Source organism: Melanotaenia boesemani, chromosome 1 (assembly GCF_017639745.1).
Source record: "Melanotaenia boesemani isolate fMelBoe1 chromosome 1, fMelBoe1.pri, whole genome shotgun sequence".
Classification (NCBI taxonomy): Eukaryota; Metazoa; Chordata; class Actinopteri; order Atheriniformes; family Melanotaeniidae; genus Melanotaenia; species Melanotaenia boesemani.
The window spans coordinates 1,461,431-1,483,637 of NC_055682.1; the positions used below are offsets into that span (position 1 = coordinate 1,461,431).

The 22,207-nt window shown below is 45.3% G+C and overlaps 1 protein-coding gene across 1 annotated transcript; it reads left to right on the top strand.

Moving 5' to 3' along the window:
* The first annotated feature begins 1,563 nt into the window (after positions 1-1,563).
* On the top strand, positions 1,564-7,619 carry cebpg (CCAAT enhancer binding protein gamma). Its single transcript, XM_041992762.1, has 2 exons — positions 1,564-1,723; positions 5,415-7,619. Exon 2 carries the CDS (start codon positions 5,527-5,529, stop codon positions 6,022-6,024), a length of 498 nt encoding a protein of 165 aa, XP_041848696.1. The 5' UTR covers positions 1,564-1,723; positions 5,415-5,526; the 3' UTR covers positions 6,025-7,619.
* The last annotated feature ends 14,588 nt before the right edge of the window (positions 7,620-22,207 follow it).

A 22,207-nucleotide genomic window follows, 5' to 3' on the forward strand; every position in this document is an offset into this window, starting at 1 on the left:
GGCACCCACATTAGCAGCTAACGCTAACACCACAGGCACCCACATTAGCAGCTAACGCTAACACCACAGGCACCCACATTAGCAGCTAACGCTAAAGCTTGCGATGAGTTCTCATGAAGCAAAAATGACATTTTCTTTATTTTCTTTGTGTTTTCAGTGTGTATCTAGTCTGAGTAGGTCTCTGTGGTCTTGAATGACTCCCCCAGTAAAACTTCAACTCTGTCCTGGTTTTTATCAGCAAACTGGATCATTTCATCCAACAGAGAAGCTGAAGGTTCATGTTATCAGAGAGATCCATTAAATATGTTGTGAGTGTAAAATAGTTTCTTCCTCCTCCTCATCTCTTTATCAGAACCAGTTTATGGGTCGAACTTGTGTCTGGATCATGTCAGCAGAACTTAGTCAAGCAGCTTCGCCTCAGACATGAAGCTGGACATTTATTTACATCTAATTTTTCTGTAGTTTTACAGGACGGTTTAAGAATTTGTTTAATCGATTGTATTTAAATTGATTGTAAATTTGTTCCCCTGTAATTTACCTGTCAATTATTCTGACACATACTTTGTATATATATATATATATATATATATATATATAATTATTATTATTATTATTATTATTATAATTATTATTATTTTATTTATTTATTTATTTCACAGGGCCAGAACATATATAAAAACAAAAGAACACTCCTAAATATGCTGGATTTAGCCAAAGGCTAATTTTCCTCTGTTGTCCCAGGCCAGATCTTACAAAGGATCTACATGCAGCCCTGGTAGTTGGGAAGATGTGCTTAATTTATTTCAGACAGGAGGTAGAAACGTAGGCTTCATGAGGAACAGATTAATAAAATCTCTGTAGTGTGTAGGTTTTGTGAAACCGAAGCTGTGTGGTGTAACAGCTCACCTGAAAAGGTTTATCAGGGATCATCAGCTCTCGTCCTCGAGGCCAGTGTCCTACAGGTACTGGATGTTTCCTTACTGCCTTCTGCAACACCTGGCTCAAGTAAAATGGATCTCCAACAGCTTGTTGTCAAGTCGGTGAATGATCTGGTCATTTGAATCTGGTGTGCTGCTGCACCAATACTTGCAGACACAGGCCCTCCGGGACCAGTGATACCTGGTTTACATGGGGGTTTCTTTTAAACCGAAATATGAAAATTTTTTTCTTGTTATCTCTTTTCTCTTTATATTTGTCTTGTATTTGTGTTGTAACTTTTACATTTTCTGCTGCTTTGACCCAAACTCTATTAATTTCTTTATTCCCAGTAGGATCTTACTGGTTAAATAAATAAAATAAATGTGATTTTACTGATGGAGGACATGAAACAGACAAAAGGAATCCCAGTTTCAGAATGACTGAGTCTCCTCCTTCGGATGAAGTCATACATGTTTGAACTCATCCGACAAACCTCACGTTACATAAACAAAACCAACAGGAAAGCCGCTTGCTATTGGTCCAACTACATGTCAATCACTGAAAGAATTGCATCACTATATTAAGCCTTGAGCTGTGATTGGTCTAGGTCTTACTGCGCTGCCCCCTACTTGCCTGTGATTGGCTGATGCGGGACATTGCCGAACACGGTAAAGGAGATTTCGCAATCTGCTCCTCTCCATGTTTCAAACAAAAACAGTGTGAAGAGAGACGGAATTAGCCTCCAACTTTTATCCTGTGCTCCCCCGTTTCCACGGATGGTTGACTACACGGCTGAACACTGAAGGTAAATGGCGTTTCGGTTCGGTTCACGCCTCAGAAAAGGAGCGCGAAGTGCGAGGCTGGGGTTCGTTAGCAGAGGAGCTAACTGGCTAGTCTGGTTATAAGAGAAAGAAAACGTTTCCCTCCTCGTTTTTAAAGTCAAAGAAGAGTCTTTTTAGAGGTTCTGATCAGAGCAGGAAGAAGAGGCGGATGAGCTGTTAGCTTCTTTCGCTGAAGGAAAAGTTGCTAAAGTAAAATGATCAAACTGTCGTGTTGGAACTAAAACCTCGGCATCACTGGGACGTTTGGGATGTTTTCATGTTTGTCAAACATCACCCGAGTCCCCATAAAACTGCGGTTTGGCCTGCGTGACTCCGGAGTTCCCCTCTGTCGGCACAAAGAGCCGCTCGTGATGATGCAACACCGGGCAACAGTCCGCTGTTTGCACCCGGAGCGCTTTCCGCTGCGCACAGCTGACTGGCTGCATAGCAACGCGCCGACCAATCACAGCGCGGCTGCTAATTGATTGTATTATAACCTGACCGCGTGTGACGTCAGAGCCCGGAGGAGAGGAAGAGACTGGGGTTCAGGTAGGTTCTGATACCTGAGCTAAGTTCAGGTGTTTTTCAGAAACTATAATGGACAGATTTCAGCCGAACAACATGGAGGGAAAAACACTTCCTGCTTCCTGTTGGCAGGTTGGTCCAGGCACGAGCTCCATCATTAGTGGATCGTTTTATTGATTATCTGATCAGAAAAGGGCTGCTGTTCCTTTCACAGCTTTACATTCAGAACATTTAGAGAAATGTCCTCAGAGGCACCAATTTAGATTGAATATTATGGGATGTTTGTTTGAGTATAGCTGCTGTGAAATAATCATGTTTATTTCTCTGCAGCAGTCAGAGTTTAACATTAACAGCTGTTCACCTGAGAATATTCAGCCAATCACAAACTTTTAGCTCGGCAAGCCCCTCCCGAGCACTTGCTTTAGTTCCTGGTTCCTTCAGAACCTCCTCAGATGACCCGGTTCCTGCTCACAGAACGTCTGAAGACAGAACCTGACTGGTTTCTGGTAAAGCTGCAGCCATTAGTTAATCAGATAATTAGTTAACAGATATTACTAATTCCCAACCGGGAAATTCTCTCTACATGTAGCACTGAGCTGCCATATTACCTTTTATTAGTATAACTTCATTTTAATATAATTTTAGAGTTAATATGATTTCATATTTAATAAGGCTGCACAATTATTTGGATTTTGATAGTAATCATGGAGTGTGTCTCAAACCGCGCACTTACATGAGTGCACTGGAAGGAAGTGTGTAGTGCGCACTAAGCACTACCTTCTGTAGTGACACTATCGTGGGTAAGTCCTGATCCAAATTGAGCTCTAACGTTTTGCACTTACCGGTAGTGACGTACCAGCTTACCAGCGCCGCTCTGTTAATATACTTTTTTTTTCTTCCAAAATCCAAAATCACGTCAACATACGTGTTTGCATGTCATACTTTTATGCTAAAACAGCTTTTAAATAAGCAACGATATCTTAACTGAATTAAAGTACTTTACATTATACATCTTTTTTTATTGGTGTTTACACTGATACCTTCACGTCTGCAACAGGAAACCGATTATACCAGAAATCATCATTTAAAATATGAAATGCAGTAATGAAGATGCTAAAACAGGGATGCAGAAAACATTTTATTTAAACTTTTAATTAAATCATTTCTCTCTGGCCGCCTCCTCTTCTCCACAGCAGCGTCCTAACCCGCAGGTGGTAAACGCCTCAGTGCCACTGCTGGCTCGGTAGTTCGATGCCACAGTGACCTACGGTGAACACAGAATGGCAGGTTATATAAAAGCAAACATTATTATGTACTCTATGGGTACTTTGTACATCACTTTAGATAAGCGTCTGCAATCAGCTACGGCTTCGTCAGCGTTACCATGGAAACGGGCCGGTTCTCTAACCAGCGGTGTCTCCTAACCAGTTTTCAGATCAAGGACCATTTCGTTTACGCCAGAGACCCCGCAGTGCTTAATTTGGAGGTTCAGCAATCATGAATAAACATACGGAACCTATAGCATTAATCATTTTTAACACTTATAGCCCATCTACATCCGCGAAATCGTCTATAAAACTGCTAACATTTACGTTGCTAACTCTACTGCAGCCTCCAACAAATGATCAGATCCATAACTGTCATCAGGGATAGAAGAGATAAGAAGCATGCTGCAGTTTATATTAGAATTATGATCAAATATCTTCATACTTACAACAGTAGAAAACAGCCTCCGCCTGCATCGGTACCGCTGAGTCGGTGGCTGCCAGCTCTGAAAGTCCCTCCCCTTCCGCTACGTCAGCAAGATGGCGTCCGTTTAGTGCGTGTAGTGTCCATCGTTTCGCACTAGATTTTTGGCCGAGTTTAGGGCAGCATCCGGGTACTTTCAGTGCACTGAGTTTTTACTGAAATTTCTGTGTCAGCGCACTAAGCACTTAAATGTAGTGTTCGAAGTATAGAAGTGCGCGGTTTGGGACACACCCATGATGTTGGTGGCCACAATTAAATGAACCTGATGGTCAACAATATTTACATTAAAAATGCGGCTCTGCTGCATCTCTGATCCCACCGTTCTCAGCCGGCGGTCTGCCAGCCACCAGGGGCGTCATTACGCTGCCTAAACAACCAGGACGTACTTTTACAGTCGGCAGCTAGCTGTGTCGCTAACGTAGCGACTTTTTCTGGTGATATTGGAGACTTTTGGAGACTGGCGTGAAAGAGGTATAGTTTCCTCTTCAGTGAGGAGGGGGTGATACGCAGACCCCCCCATCCAAAGCACTCAGCAGAGGCCTGGTCCTCACGCAGCAGCACCTCTGTTTCATCACCAGGCTGGAAACGAAACGTAAAAGCTGCTGCTGGCGGATCCTCGCTGGCTTACCGTCACATGTTCATGTTTATTCATGAAGAGTGTGGACATAAATATGTAAAAAGTTAAGTGTTGTGACATGTTACAGACTCTTAATAAAAAAATGCACTTAATAAAATGAAATGTAAACAAAGAAAAAATGACTGAAGAATTTAATTTTTTTTTTTTTTTTTTTTGCTGTTCTAAACATTAGTTTGTCTTTTCATCAACTTTTGCCTTTCTCACGACATCCCTCTTTATGGCAGCCTCCATTACATCTATCTATCTATATATATATATATATATATATATATATATATATATATACACACACTAGTGATGGATGTTCAGCTGTTTTGGCTCCTGAACGGCTCATAATTTAGCATCTTTTGTAGCCCTATAATTTACACTATCTTCTCACAAATTACTGGTAAATGTATTTATATATTTTTATAGAACTCGGTGATATATATTTATCATCTATTCTAATTTAAAGTTTAAGTTTTCACTAAAAATTGTTGCCACATAGTTTGTTTTTAATTGGTGCAATAAAATTACATGTTTTTCTAAACACGGTTAATGATCATGATTAAAATATTGATCAAATTAATTGTGATTATTATTTTGGTCATAATCGAGCAGCCCTAATATTTAATAATACTTTAATATAAATGTAATGTTTTATATTTAATACAAAGTATTTCATATTATTTTATGAACTGCTAATTAAGTTTTGGACATAGAGTGCCTGACTTCCTGTCGGTCTGTCTGTCTGGAAGTTGAGGATGTTTCATGTTGTCCTCCAGGTTGTCCCATCCGGACCCGTCCCCTCCGTCCTCTCTGTCCTCCGTCTCCGTTTCATCTCTAAACCTGAGGAGACTCCGGTCAGAGATCAGCTCCTGAAGGCATCACATCCAAATGAGCCGGCCGTCGCAGGCGAAACTCACCACAGCTGACCACAACGGCGTGAGCGTCATCCAGAGCCAGGCCCACGCCGCCCCGTCCTCCTCGTCCCTGCAGGCGGCCGTCGCCGGTCTGCAGCAGGTACCACAGCTCATCCCCGCCGACCCCAGCTCCGCCGGCGGCAAGGCCCTCCCCCCCAGCAAGATGAAGAAGCCCCCTGCGGACAAGGACAGCGAGGAGTACCGGCAGCGGCGCGAGCGCAACAACCTGGCGGTGAAGAAGAGCCGCATGCGCAGCAAGCAGAAGGCCATGGACACGCAGCAGCGCGTCAACGAGCTGAAGGAGGAGAACGAGCGGCTGGAGGCCAAGATCAAGCTGCTCAGCAAAGAGCTGAGCGTGCTCAAAGACCTCTTCCTGGAGCACGCTCACAACCTGGCCGACAACGTGCAGCCGCCCGCCGGCGCAGAGGGATCCAGCCCCGCCCCCAACAGCAGCTCCACCAATGGGCAGTGAGGGGGCGGAGCCAGAAAGACTCGGTCATCTTCATCGTTTGTGTGTCCCCCCCCCCCCCCACTGGAAAATTCTGAGAATTTATGTGACTTTTAAATGAAATTGAGACATTTAAGGTGAAGCCAGCTGGTTGGACAGAAACTCTTCTGTTGTCGAGCCTCTGATTGGTCGGCTCGTTTTAAACCAGGAAGCTGATGTTTTGTTTTTTTTCTTATTCTAGTTTTTAACGGCTTCGTCCTCTACCTGTTGTCCTGTCCGCACGTCTCTTCTCAACTTAAACATATAACCAGCGCTGATGACTCTCTCTGAGGAGTATAAACACTTTCCTTTGTCCTCAGAGATGCGCCTGTCCTCTACAGCCCAGCTCGTCCTCAGAGACACAACCGAGGCGGTGAGCAGGGTGAAGCCCTCCGCCTCCAGACGGCCGTGTTGGGAGGGTCCAGACGCCTCAGACTCAGCGAGCTGTGGCTTTAATGAAAATCTGGTTTAACACGGGCAGGGTCGTCTAAACAGATCGAGACAGGCCCCCACCGCCACAGAGAGGGTGGGGCCGCACTATAATTACCTGGGCTTTGTGCAGGTGTGGACTGTCTGATTTTGGTTCCACCCACAGGTGTGGTGTCTGGATCCTGCTGCTCCTGAACCACAAGCTAAATTTTCCCACAGCGTTCCCAGAGCTGCTGTGACTTCCAGATGTTTCTATGAATCCCAAGTTTTCTGTTCTAATTTTTTTTTTTTTTTTAAGTTTTAAAAGCAGATTTTGCTACAAACTTCTTGTGATTCTGCCCCTGAAAAAAACAACTGTACCAGAATGCACCATGATGATAAGGCTCCACCTGCTGAAGCTCCAACATGTGCTCAGATTCACATGAAGGTCCCCGTCACACAGGGACTCTGCAGGATCCTGCCTGAGCTGCTGACTCACAAACAGAAACCATCTTTAAAGTTTTATCCACAATATAAAATGGAGCCTGCTGGATTTCTCAGACTTCAGGTCCTCAAGAAACACCAGGACCCCACCATGAGGGAAAACTGGTCCAGCGGTGGTTTCTGACTTGGAGGCGGAAGGATCCTTCAGCCGGATGAGACTGGATTTCTCACTTGGATTTTATTTGTGTTTTTATAAATTTATCTCATTAATTCTGGAAAAATAGCTTTTTTTTCTCCAAAGTGGATAAAAATCTAAGTTTTAATGTTTGTGTGAAAAGTTCTAAAAATCCAAGTTCTTCATGGAAAACTGAAAGTTCTGGACTCCAGGATCTGGAATTGTGTTTCTGGTTTAGGTCTCTGCTGCTGGTTTGAAGCCAGACATTGTCGGAATGTTGTGGGAATGCTGTGGGAACACTGGGAACACTGTGGGAATGCTGTGGGAACAGCCTGCATCTTTTATATGTTGGGTTTTGTACTCTTTTATTCCAGCAGCATGTTTGCATGTAAAAGAAAATCCTGGGGGGTCAGAGAAAATCCAGTGTTCTGGTTCGGAAGCAGCTCTCGTGTTCGGGATGTCTTGTGTTGGTCTGAATGTTGCTGGGCAGCATTTCTGTCGCTCAGCTGTTTTATATCACGTATGTTGTAAATTAAATCTGAGTATAAAAGTTGAGCCGTGTCCCGACTCATCATTGCTGAGTGTTTGCTGGAAGCTTCGTCATCCCGTCTGATGGAAGCAGGTTTTACTATGGGTCCAGGCGGAGTGTTACTGCACCCCTCTCAGGGTTTAACATCCACACCTGCTGACTTGTGGCCTCCAGGTAAACCCTACAGATCCAGTGTTTGGTTTAATGATCTGGAAAGTTCCGTCTGCTTGGTAGCTAACATCAGTGAATAGCATGTTAGCGTTAGCCTACAGAGTCTCAGGTTAACTTTGACCACCAGTGTGTGAAATAATCATTCCAGGTGATCTACAGAGGAAATCATGTACTGGTGAACTGGGTTTTGAAAGTATTTGTACATGTTTTCATAATCCAGCTGAGATGTGAACACGTCTTTATGCCTGTGCTAGCGTCTGTTCACTGTAAATATACATAATAAAACCATTTGTGAACATTTGTCATGCAATTCCCAGATGGCAGATAGGCTTGGGCCGAATCTGGCCCAGTTACAGCACTGCCGAGTGTTGGGGCCACTTCTGGCCCTGAGGTGGTGGTCATGTGACGAGTTCTGGCAGCCACACTCACATTTCATCTAGGCCACGTGGGCCAGGCCTTGTTTGCCATCTGGGCTCGGCGTCTGGTTTAATGAGGGTTTAATCCACCTGCTCTGGTGGATCAGCTGACATGGCCGGTCTTGTACCTGTCAGAAGCTTTGAGAAAGAGACAAACTCAAGACGGTTTTCCGACTGGAAACGAGCTGCAGCCACAAACCCAACATTTATCCACGATCACATTTCGAGTTCGCTCTTGTCTTCCACTTACGGCTCTTTCATTCAGCTATGAAAAGATGTATGAGGTTAGCTATTCCAGGTGCTATTCCACGTTTCTGAGCACATGCTCAGGGTGGACGTTCTGCTTCATCTGAAGCAGATGTTGTCTTTCAAACCCCCTAAAGAGGTTTAATCCATCAGCCTTTTCACAGGTTGCTGAGTCCTCATGGTTCCATCGTTTCAGATTTCTGGTTTCACCTGGAGTCTGGAAGATGTGTCGTGTCCTGGAGACTCCACCCTGTCATCATCATCCTCATCATCCTCAGGACCTTTCCAGCGTCTCCATGACAGTCCTCGGTTCTAAACCAGGCAGATTTATCTGTATTCACTTGTCATGTAGACAACTCAAAGTGTTTCTTATAAAACATGAAAAACAAGATGCAAAAGATGAAAAAAATAGAAAAATTAAAGAGTTAAAAAAAAGGAAAAAAAACAGCAGCTTGTGTTAAACCTCCCTGACTGGGTCTTTAGTTAAAACACTCTGCGGAAGTCTTGGTTCAGGGGGCGGGAATTAGAGCTGCACCACATCAGGAGAACATATGGGACACTGTGGAACGTTACCATGACAATATAATTTACAATAAATAAATGCTGCTCAAGCGGAAACCTCCAGCAGTAAAATGTGAAGCCTATGCAAAGTGCAAAAAACTGCAGTTCCCCTCTCATCCACTAGAGGCTGGCTCCAAAACAGCAAATCCCCATAGACTAACATGTTACCCCATAAGAGCCCGACCTGACATATTTGTCACATTTCTGAGACATTTTGCTTCAATTTATGGTTTAAACTTTGCTCAAAATCCTGTTGAACACAATCTGATACTTGTCTTCTGTCCCCTAATAGATACCCAGAAGCAGAAAACTATAATATTGTAAACTATGACATGGTAATAAATGGTAGATACCAAGACCAACTTCACAGCAAAAATAAACATGTTTAAAGCCTGGTACAGAAATCCATTTTAGGATTGATAGGTCAAGTTTATCTTCATGAAAACTGTGAGGGCAGTGAATTTTTTTCTAACACGTCCTTTTGGATGTTATTTAATCTTGAAATTCGGCATAATTAGGGGCGTGTCTTTATGACTGACAGGTAGCCAATATCCGAGGTAAGAAGGGAGAGTGTTGCACAACTACAGTTTTTAGCCGGCCTTAGCTTTAGCCCGCCTACCTAGCTCGTTAGCTACGTTAGCTCTGGGTTAGCTCGGTTAGCTCTTAGCTACAGGCAGCTTGGAGTTTGATGGGTGTCAATCATTCACCCCCATGCTCACAGCCCCCTTCTCAGCTCCACCTCTTTGCCCATTTTAGGATTTTCCAGGAAAGACGACACCCATAATGCTACCAAGATGGCAACGGTGGGAATGCCCAATGAGCTTCACTTCAGCTCTTCAGAAACCTACGGGTGACGTCACGGAGGCTCCGCCCATCTTTTATATGCAGTCTATGATGCTGCTTTGATGTTTTGCAGAGTTAAACTCGTGCTCGGACGTCAGTAGAACGTTAAAGCTTCCGTTTGACTCATTGACGCTAGATTTTAAAAACTCTTCCTCGTGGTTGTCCTGTAAGTGGCAGCAGAGATTCACTGTGTTTCCCCAGATGGTTGCAGTGGCGGATATAGACTTTATACATGGGGGGGCCAGAGGATGGGAAAGACCTCATCAGGGGGTCATATAGTGTGGATCCGCTAGCTCTATCTTGGGAGCTGTGAGGCTGCTGATACTGGGTCTGGGGTCAGAAATATCTCTCTTTCTCTTCATCCTTGTATCTTCTCTGTTAAACCAGACTGGTTCCAGGATCCATTTCTCCACATTTTCATGCTGTAGCTACTTTAAAACCAGCTAGCAGCCTTGCTAGCCTCCTGTTTACATCAAACTGGATTGTGTAGCGTTGGCTTAGTCGGCACTAAGTAATGTAAATACTGAGCTTTGAGCATCTTTGTAGTTTATTTTCAGCTCCGATGTGTAGATGTGTAGTCACTAAACACACTCACTGAATACAAGAATCGCCACCGACACAATGCACAAACGTACAGCAGCGTGTTCCAGGTATGTTCCAGCAGATTTCAGGTGGTGGGTTCCAGGTGGTTTCCAGGTAGGTTCCAGATGTTCCATTTGGATTCCAAGTGTGTTCCAGGTGAGTTCCAGATGGGTTCTAGGTGTGTTCCAGGTGTTGCAGGTGGGTTCCAGGTGAGTGACGTGTTCATGTGAAGTGCTGGATCAGGGTGTGTGGACTGCTTATCTTCAGCCGTCGGCCTTGACAACCAGACAGTGAATGATTGACACAATGACATCATCATCAGCGGACTGGTGGAAGGTGGGAGCATCAGCAGCTGGCGAGCAGTCAAACATCTCCGCCTGACACAGAACCAGTCCTCCCACCTCCTCCCACATTGTTCCCATAGTTACCAGCACAGTCATCATGTCGGCGTGTAAAACCAGTTCAGCCAGGTCATCCATCTCCAGTCTAGAGACACAAACTGTTTCAGCTCTGTCTGGCACCACCAGGTGAGGAGGTGGAGGAATGAAGGGTTAACCCTTTCATGCCCACTGGCCCAAATCATTTCCTGTTTCTCTGTTTTCTTCATTCTTTCAGCTTTTAGCTGCAGACGTTTTCTGTTTCTTCTCACTATGAAGCAAGCTGTGATTCTTACTGTGAAAAGTGTCATATAAATACTGTAAAATACTTTTATTTACTATTAGTAATGTATTTTTTTTGTTTATTATTCATCATTTAATAATTGTTAATTTATTTGATATTTCATTATTCTATACTATTTATTCATTGTGATAGATTATTTAATACTTACTAATTTATTAAATATTATGTATACCGTATTATTTATTTATATATATTTTATTGCAGTTGTTTTCTTTTTATTATTTCTCAATCCATCTATTATCTGCCGCTTATCCGGAGTCGGGTCGTGGGGGCAGCTGCCTAAGCAGGGAAACCCAGACTTCCCTCTGCCCGGCCACATTCACCAGCTCATCCGGAGGGATCCCGAGGCGTTCCCAGGCCAGCCGAGAGATGTAGTCCGTCCAGCGTGTCCTGGGTCTTCCCCGGGGCCTCTTTCCTGTGGGACGTGCCCGGAACACCTCACCAGGGAGGCGTCCAGGAGGCATCCTAACTAGTTCATAGTTCTAAAAGTGAACTAGTTCAAAGTTCTTTTTCCCCGACATGTTGCTGTGAGCTATTTCTTTCAGAATATGGCATTTTCCTGTTGTTTCACCCATTCCGGCCAAGCTTGTAGCAGCTGCAGCTTTCACTCCTACAGGATAAAAACACAAGGAAAACTGGCTGGAATGGTCTTTTTTTACTGAGGAATTATGAAACTGAGTTAGGAACCAGGCTGAGGTAAGAACCAGGCTGAGGCAGGAACCAGGCTGAGGAGGAACCAGGATGAAGCAGGAAACAAAGAATGGACCTCAAAGTGCAAAACATTTAAACTTTATCTTGTCATTAAGTCATTTTATTTTTGTGAAAGTATTTTTCAGACTTCTTTGACCAAAGAAAAGTTCCAGAACTTGGGTCATAAAAGTGCAGAATTCAAGCCAAAGGGAGAAGTAAAGACAAAGAAAGACATGCAGACCATATGTCTGTATTAGTGTCTGAAAGCTGAGGGTTCCTCTTTCCTCCGAGGCTGCAGGACGCCGACAACATCCTGCAGAAGGTTTTCCATCTGCATCTGGAGATGAAGCCGCTGGAGCTGCTGCTGCTGCTGGACGCCGGTATTCAGTTCTGGCTGGCAGAGGATCTGCTTTAGCCGCCATCGCCACGTCTTTAGATTGTTTTTATTAACATTAGTTCAAATATCTTGAAAGGTTCGCTGGTGCTTTATTTCAATCTGCTGTTTCAAGATTGCTGCTGACGTTGTTGAAGTTGCTTCTTGACACCTGGTGGGCAAAGTTTACACAAAAAGACCAGATTTCTCCCTCCTGGATCATCACTGACCTTTTCAGAAATTATTTTAAGTGATCGTATGAAGATGCTACAGTGATCATGGAGGCAGAGGTGGAGTTGCTGCCTTCGTGTTTCGCAGTTTGATGACTGATGCGCGGCTCGGTGGTGGCTGGTGTAGCCATATCTAGTGGTTTTCACCGATATATTAAGGCCTGTTTATGGTGAGTTTTTGTCTGGATTTTGCCTGGAATGCTCCATGGAAGTCTGGAACTCTCTGGAACAAAGTTCAGCTGTGTGAGAACGCCGTTCACAGAAGGGCAGAATGAGTGCGCTCACAATAACGATCATCACGCAGAAATACAGAACGTTCAGTTCACGTTCACTCAAAATATGAACCAGTTCATGAACCATGGTTCAATGAACAGGTTCAGACACAACACTGGGCATCAGCATGACTTCTCCACTCACACAGACCCTGACAGGTGTGTTTTCATCCAGGTAAACGACTTGGAGCTGCAGATCAAACTGTCACTTCAGTACATCTGTCGAAGAAAAAGTAGTTCCAGGGTGATGTTCGGCATGGTGGAAAAAGTAGTTCCAGGGTGATGTTCAGCACGGTGTAAAAAGTAGTTCCACGGTGATGTTCAGCACGGTGTAAAAAGTAGTTCCAGGGTGACGTTCGGCACGGTGTAAAAAGTAGTTCCACGGTGATGTTCGGCACGGTGTAAAAAGTAGTTCCAGGGTGATGTTCGGCACGATGTAAAAAGTAGTTCCAGGGTGACGTTCGGCACGGTGTAAAAAGTAGTTCCAGGATGATGTTCGGCATGGTGTAAAAAGTAGTTCCAGGGTGGTGTTCAGCACGGTGTAAAAAGTAGTTCCAGGGTGGTGTTCAGCATGGTGTAAAAAGTAGTTCCAGGGTGGTGTTCAGCATGGTGTAAAAAGTAGTTCCAGGGTGATGTTCGGCACGGTGTAAAAAGTAGTTCCAGGGTGACGTTCGGCACGGTGTAAAAAGTAGTTCCAGGGTGGTGTTCGGCACGGTGTAAAAAGTAGTTCCAGGGTGGTGTTCAGCATGGTGTAAAAAGTAGTTCCAGGGTGATGTTCGGCATGGTGTAAAAAGTAGTTCCAGGGTGGTGTTCAGCACGGTGTAAAAAGTAGTTCCAGGGTGGTGTTCAGCACGGTGTAAAAAGTAGTTCCAGGGTGGTGTTCGGCATGGTGTAAAAAGTAATTCCAGGGTGATGTTCGGCATGGTGTAAAAAGTAGTTCCAGGGTGATGTTCGGCACGGTGTAAAAAGTAATTCCAGGGTGGTGTTCGGCATGGTGTAAAAAGTAGTTCCAGGGTGGTGTTCAGCACGGTGTAAAAAGTAGTTCCAGGGTGGTGTTCAGCACGGTGTAAAAAGTAGTTCCAGGGTGGTGTTCGGCATGGTGTAAAAAGTAATTCCAGGGTGATGTTCGGCATGGTGTAAAAAGTAGTTCCAGGGTGATGTTCGGCACGGTGTAAAAAGTAATTCCAGGGTGGTGTTCGGCATGGTGTAAAAAGTAGTTCCAGGGTGGTGTTCGGCATGGTGTAAAAAGTAATTCCAGGGTGATGTTCGGCATGGTGTTAAAAGTAGTTCCAGGGTGATGTTCGGCACGGTGTAAAAAGTAGTTCCAGGGTGATGTTCAGCACGGTGTAAAAAGTAGTTCCAGGGTGACTTTCAGCACGGTGTAAAAAGTAGTTCCAGGGGGGTGTTCAGCACGGTGGAAAAAGTAGTTCCAGGGTGATGTTCAGCACGGTGTAAAAAGTAGTTCCAGGGTGGTGTTCAGCATGGTGTAAAAAGTAGTTCCAGGGTGATGTTCAGCACGGTGTAAAAAGTAGTTCCAGGGTGACGTTCAGCACGATGTAAAAAGTAGTTCCAGGGTGATGTTCGGCACGGTGTAAAAAGTAGTTCCAGGGTGGTGTTCAGCTTGGTGTAAAAAGTAGTTCCAGGGTGGTGTTCGGCACGGTGTAAAAAGTAGTTCCAGGGTGACGTTCGGCACGGTATAAAAAGTAGTTCCAGGGTGATGTTCAGCTTGGTGTAAAAAGTAGTTCCAGGGTGGTGTTCGGCACGGTGGAAAAAGTAGTTCCAGGGTGACGTTCGGCACGGTATAAAAAGTAGTTCCAGGGTGACGTTCGGCACGGTGTAAAAAGTAGTTCCAGGGTGACGTTCGGCACGGTGTAAAAAGTAGTTCCAGGATGATGTTCGGCATGGTGTAAAAAGTAGTTCCAGGGTGGTGTTCAGCACGGTGTAAAAAGTAGTTCCAGGGTGGTGTTCAGCATGGTGTAAAAAGTAGTTCCAGGGTGATGTTCAGCACGGTGTAAAAAGTAGTTCCAGGGTGACGTTCGGCACGGTGTAAAAAGTAGTTCCAGGGTGATGTTCAGCATGGTGTAAAAAGTAGTTCCAGGGTGGTGTTCAGCATGGTGTAAAAAGTAGTTCCAGGGTGGTGTTCAGCATGGTGTAAAAAGTAGTTCCAGGGTGATGTTCGGCACGGTGTAAAAAGTAGTTCCAGGGTGACGTTCGGCACGGTGTAAAAAGTAGTTCCAGGGTGGTGTTCGGCACGGTGTAAAAAGTAGTTCCAGGGTGGTGTTCGGCACGGTGTAAAAGTAGTTCCAGGGTGGTGTTCGGCACGGTGTAAAAAGTAGTTCCAGGGTGGTGTTCGGCACGGTGTAAAAAGTAGTTCCAGGGTGGTGTTCGGCATGGTGTAAAAAGTAGTTCCAGGGTGGTGTTCAGCATGGTGTAAAAAGTAGTTCCAGGGTGGTGTTCAGCACGGTGTAAAAAGTAGTTCCAGGGTGGTGTTCAGCATGGTGTAGCATCTCTTCTTCTAACATGTCTGGAAACATCTGGGAAGTGAGGAGACCAGTTGCTGGAGTTTTAGGAGAGAAATGTTGTCCCATTCTGGTCTGATGCAGGATTCTAGCTGCTCTACAGTCCTGGACCTTGGTTGCTGGATTTCTGCTTCCATGATGCTCCAGATGTTGTGTACTGGTGAAAGGTCTGGACTGCAGGCAGGCCAGTTCAGCAGCCGGACTCTTCTCCTGTGAAGCCATGCTGCTGTGATGGATGCAGGATGTGGTTCAGCATCGTCTTGCTGAAATCTGCAAGGTCTTCCCTGAAAGAGACGTTGTCTGGATGGAGCAGATGTTGCTCTAAAACCTCCATGTACTTTTCAGCATTGATGGAGCTTCACAGATGTGGAAGCTGCCCACGCCATAGGCACTAATGCAGCCCCATCCCATCAGAGATGCAGCTTTTCACCTGTCCACTGATAACAAGCTGGATGCTCCCTCTCCTCTTTAGTCTGCAGGACACGCCGTCCATGCTTTCCACAAACTAGTTCACATCTTCATCCAGGTTTCCACTTTGCCTCAGACCATTTTAAATGAGCTTTGGTCCAGAGAAGACGGAAGAAGCTGGTTCTGGATCCTCTTCACATCTGGCTTCTTCTCTGCATGATGGAGCTTTAACCTGCGTTTGTGGGTTTCAGGGTGAACTGTGTTCACAGACAGTGGTTTCTGGAAGTCTTCCTGAGTCCATGCAGTGGTTTCCAGTAGAGAATCATGTCTGCTTTTAATGCAGAAGATCACCAGCATCCAGCCTTGTCCCCAGCACACAGAGATTCCTCCTGATTCTCTGAATCTTCTGATGATATTCTACACTGTAGATGGAGGATCTTCAAAGTCTGAGGAACATTTTTCTGTAATTGTTCCACAGTTTTAGACCCAGTTTGTCTCAGATTGGTGAACCTCTGTCCATCCTTCCTCCTCCTCTCCTCCAGGTGTTTCTGGTTTGTACCAGGTACTTTTCCAGCCTTTTGTTGCTCCTGTTCCAGCTTTTTCCAGACGTGTTGCTGCATCAGATTCACTATCAGCTCATATGTTCTGTCCAGCTGCTGGGCCTTCAGCCTCCTCCTGACCCTGCACTGGAATAAGTAAGCGTAGGAAATGAGGGATGGGCAGTGTTTCTATGTTTTAGGATTTGAGGTCATACAGATGTGTAGGTATTTCTTGTAGAAATGAAAATAAATGGACTCCATCTTTTTTCCTGTACTTGAGCTGAAAGAAAGAAGTGGCTGTGAGTCAGGAAGCAGATCTGATCAGAGCTCCTCCCTCTGAACACCTTCTTCCTCCTCTTCCTCTTCTTTTTCCTCCTTTGATTTTTCCTCCGCTTTTTCTTCCTTTTTTTCTTTCCTCTGTTCTTCATCCTCTGCCCTCATGTGATCAGTTTGTTAGTTAAATGTTACCAAGTGGTTTAGAGTGTTGCAGCATTTTTTGTGGACTCCTTCTTTTTCCCACGATGCTTTGCTCCATCTCCAGATGGGGGGATATGAAAACATGTGAAAGTTCAAACATTAAAATGAGCGATGGCCTCGTCTGTGTTTAAAACAAACCTCCTCTGAGAATCTGGCGAGCGCTTCACACAGAAACATCTGGAAACCGTGTTCTGCCCTCATTTCCTCTCAAACCAGCACACAGACGTGCAACGCTACACTAGTGAGGACGCCGCGTCACGTCAGTCTGCTGCATCTTCAGGAAACCATGGAAACCTTGTGTCCTTGAACCTCAAAGTGACGCTTTGGAGCAATTAAAAAGTGAAATGTTGGCGATATCATCCCTCTGCAGCTCCAGCTGCAGGCTAGCGTGTAGCTAGCAACACCTGCCAGGTCAGACGGGAGACCACCTGCTGGACTCACTCAGTCATGTGACTTTCAGCAGGTTAATCATGAATGTTTCTAACCCTCCATCTCTGACCAGGATCCTGCTGAGGCTGTGCAGCATCATGTCCCCTCCAAACCCTCGTTTTCCACTCTGACTCCAGGTGGTGGTTTTCATTTTTATTTAAATTTTTTTTATTTGTCTTGAAGTGCCTTATATATATATATATATATATATATATATACATATATATATATATATGTGTATATATATATCCTCCTCTTCTTCCTTTTCTGCTTCCTCTTCTTACTCTCTCTAGAGAGAGAAGGAAGCAGAAGAGGAGGCTGAAGAAGAGAAGGTGGAAGAAGTCAAGGCAAGTTTCTCTATACGTCACATTTCACGTACAAGACAATTCAAAGGGCTTTACATAGAACATTAAAAGCATCACAGCTTTGTTTGTGGAGAGTAGCCAGAGTGGGCCGGGGAGGGCTGGTGTCCTTGCACTATATGGCGTGGGTGTGGATGCGGGATGCACGGATGATCATTAGATGTATGTTTAGGAAGGTGGAATACGAGTGTTTGTATATGTGTTTATAAGGGTATAAATGTGTACATTATTATTATTATTATTATTATTATTATTATTACTGATACTCCCCTCTCTCCAGGGTATGGTGCTTTGGAGCTATTCAGGGTGCACTGTAGGCCCTGGATCGTCCTGCCCTGGGAGGGGTCCTAGGAAACAGGTGTCTACCGCCACCATCAGGGCAGCTCATCTTCCAGAGAGAGCTTCCTAGTTCATGCCACTCGTCATACCCCTCCTTCCTCTGCTCTTGCATTTACATCCACACACTTAGGGTTTAGGGGAGCGTGCACATTGCATAGGTGTGGTGGAGGGGGCCTCAGTGGCTGCTTCTCCAGCACCCTGGGATGGCTTGCTCCTTATTTGTATGATACAACTGCAAATAAGTATTTGAACACCTGAGAAAATCAATGTTAATATTTGGAACAGTAGCCTTTGTTTGCATTTACAGAGGTCAAACGTTTCCTGTAGTTTTTCACCAGCTTTGCACACACTGCAGGAGGGATTTTGGCCCACTCCTCTACACAGATCTTCTCTAGATCAGTCAGGTTTCTGGGCTGTCGCTGAGAAACACCGAGTTTGAGCTCCCTCCAAAGATTTATTGGGTTTGGGTCTGGAGACTGGCTAGGTCACTCCAGAACCTTGATATGCTTCTTACCATCTCATGTGGAAGGCTCCTCTGAATCCCGTCTACAAACCTGCACTCCGTTTGGCCTGTAGTGAAGGCTGCTGGTGGTGGATCCTGTGCATCCTCTTTTCTCCCTGAATTCATTGCATTCAAGATGGTGGCAAATGAGCAACAAAAGCTGAGAAGAGGGTGTTTTTCGTTTACCTCACTTAGTAGAAACGTGACAAAACCAAATACATTAAAAACATGTTTTCTTAAATGGTGGCATTAAAATTGTGTAATATTTGATATTGGTGGATTTTTAAAGGGTTAATGTAGAGCAGTGGTCTCCAACTCCAGTCCTCGTGAGTTGCTGTCCTGCAGGTTTTAGATGTCTCCTACTACAACATGCCTCTGCAAAAGCCAGTGATTTGAGTCAGGTGTGTTGCATCAGGGAAAAATCCAAAACCTGCTGGACAGTAGCTCACCTGGACCGGAGTTGGAGATCCCTGATGTAGAGTGTGTCCCGTCTGGAAAACAACAGATAGCCTCGGACAGTTTTCTTTTCTTACATTATTCAGTTAAAAAGGTGAGATAGATCCAACTCAGTCAGTATTAACCTTCACTAAAGTGTCCTATGATTATGCTACTGACTTCTGGTCAGATCTGAAGAGAGAAACCAAACATGTGACAAACCGAGGATGAGTTCTGGTCTAGTTTAAAAACAGGATTTGTGACTCTGTGGAGTTTGTGGTGAGAACGAAGAAGTTTGGAGCTGAACATCCTCAGAACCGCTGAGGCTTCGGGTTCTGTTCAGATCTCGGTGAGGAACACCTCTCTGACCTACAGGGATGGAGTCTCCTCCTCTGAAAGTTGTCGTGTTCTGAGCGGGTCATGAGTCCGACCATCATGGATCTGTAGCCTGAACAGAGACTGATGGATTGGCAGCTGAGCCAGTCTCTGCAGATCCAAAACAAAGTCCAGAAACCTCCAGAGGATCAGATGATGTTTCCTGAGGAGGAGAAGGAGGCCGGAGGTGAAGCTGTTTATGCAGCTCTAGATCACGCAGCCTGGGCTGGGAGAGGAGCTGACAGACCTCCAGATGTCTGCTAGCAATCAGGATGGGAGTGATTGACAGGCTGAGGCTCGGGCTGTCGGGATGAATTAGGCGAGCGGAGACGCCGCCCAGGTCTCTGATTCATGGCTGATAACGTCAGCAGCAGCTTGGCAGCGCCGTGCTCCACGCCGCTGATTTATTCCAGCTTTCCCTCGTAAACAGCATCAGACCCATGATGGAGCTACACAGCCTGGAATGGTCCGCCGTGCAGAGGAGACGCATCTGTAGTCCACGTCCTTTCACACTCCGCAGGGTCTGTATGTCCCATATAGACCTCTGAGAGACAGAGTCCACCAATAGCTGAGAAGCACAGAGTCTACGAAACCTGTGAGACACTGAGTCCACCAAAACCTGACAGAGATGCAGTCTATGAAATCTGAGAGACACAGAGTCCACCGAAATGTGGAGACACAGAGACCACCGAAACCTGAGAGATGCAGTCTACGAAATCTGAGAGACATAGAGTCCACTGAAACCTGAGAGACGCAGAGACCACCGAAACCTGATAGACAAAGAGTCCACTGAAATGGAGAAACAGGGAGTCTACGACACCTGGGAGACACAGAGTCCACCGAAACGTGGAGACACAGAGACCACCGAAACCTGAAAGATGCAGAGACCACCGAAACCTGAGAGATGCAGAGTTTAAGAAATCTGAGAGACACAGAGTCCACTGAAACATGGAGACAAAGAGTCTGCCGAAACCTGAGAGACACAGAGTCCATCAAAACCTCAGAGACACATAGGCCACCAAAACGTTGAGAAACATAGTCTAACGGAACCTAAGAGGCACAGAGTCCACCAAAATCTGAGAGACGCAAAATCTTCAAAACCTGAGAGACACAGAGTCTAAGAAACCTGAAGACACAGAGTCCACCAAACCTTAGAGACACAGAGTCCACCAAAACCTGAGAGATGCAATGTCCACCAATACCTTAGAGACAGAGTCTACCAAAACCTGAGAGACGCAAAGTCCACCAATACCTGAGAGACACAAAGTCTACGAAACATGAGAGACACAGAGTCCACCAACACTTTAGAGACAAAGGCTCCACCAAAACATGAGAGAAGCAGAGTCCACCAACACCTGATAGACACAGAGTCCACCAAAAAGTAGAGACACAAGTATACGAAACCAGAGAGATGCAGAGTCCACCAAAACCTGAGAGACACAGAGTCCACCGAAACCTGAGAGATGCAGAGTCTACGAAATCTGAGAGACTCGGAGTCCACTGAAACATGGAGACACAGAGTCTACCAAATCCTAAGAGACACAGAGTCTACTGAAACCTGAGAAACACAGAGTTCACCAAAACCTGAGAGACATAAAGTCCACCCAAACCTGAGAGATGCAAAGTCTACGAAATCTGAGAGACTCAGAGTCCACTGAAACATGGAGACACAGATTCTACCGAAACCTGAGAGACACAAATACCACCCAAACCTGTGAGACACAAAGTCCACCAAAACCTCAGAGACAGAGACCACCGGAATGTGGAGACACAGAGTCTACCAAAACCTGAGAAACACAGAGTCCACCAATACCTGAGAGACATAGAGTCCACCAATACCTGAGAGACATAGAGTCCACCAACACCTGAGAGACATAGAGTCCACCCACACCTGAGAGACACAAAGTCCACTGAAACATGGAGACACAGATTCTACCGAAACCTGAGAGACACAGAGTCCCCCCAAACCTCTGAGACATAGAGTCCACCAACACCTGAGACACATATAGTCCACCAAAACCTCAGAGACACAGAGTCCACCAAAACCTCAGAGACACAGAGTCCACAAAAACCTGAGAGACGCAGTCTACGAAACCTAAGAGGCACAGAGTCCACCAAAATCTGAGAGACGCAAAATCTTCAAAACCTGAGAGACACAGAGTCTAAGAAACCTGAAGACACAGAGTCCACCAAACCTTAGAGACACAGAGTCCACCAAAACCTGAGAGATGCAATGTCCACCAATACCTTAGAGACAGAGTCTACCAAAACCTGAGAGACGCAAAGTCCACCAATACCTGAGAGACACAAAGTCTACGAAACATGAGAGACACAGAGTCCACCAACACTTTAGAGACAAAGGCTCCACCAAAACATGAGAGAAGCAGAGTCCACCAACACCTGATAGACACAGAGTCCACCAAAAAGTAGAGACACAAGTATACGAAACCAGAGAGATGCAGAGTCCACCAAAACCTGAGAGACACAGAGTCCACCGAAACCTGAGAGATGCAGAGTCTACGAAATCTGAGAGACTCGGAGTCCACTGAAACATGGAGACACAGAGTCTACCAAATCCTAAGAGACACAGAGTGTACTGAAACCTGAGAAACACAGAGTTCACCAAAACCTGAGAGACATAAAGTCCACCCAAACCTGAGAGATGCAAAGTCTACGAAATCTGAGAGACTCAGAGTCCACTGAAACATGGAGACACAGATTCTACCGAAACCTGAGAGACACAAATACCACCCAAACCTGTGAGACACAAAGTCCACCAAAACCTCAGAGACAGAGACCACCGGAATGTGGAGACACAGAGTCTACCAAAACCTGAGAAACACAGAGTCCACCAATACCTGAGAGACATAGAGTCCACCAATACCTGAGAGACATAGAGTCCACCAACACCTGAGAGACATAGAGTCCACCCACACCTGAGAGACACAAAGTCCACTGAAACATGGAGACACAGATTCTACCGAAACCTGAGAGACACAGAGTCCCCCCAAACCTCTGAGACATAGAGTCCACCAACACCTGAGACACATATAGTCCACCAAAACCTCAGAGACACAGAGTCCACCAAAACCTCAGAGACACAGAGTCCACAAAAACCTGAGAGACGCAGTCTACGAAACCTGAGAGATGCAGAGTCTACCG

Excerpts from the sequence above, each read along its gene's own strand:
- cebpg (XM_041992762.1), top strand. The coding sequence starts at position 5,527 with ATGAGCCGGCCGTCGCAGGCGAAACTCACCACAGCTGACCACAACGGC.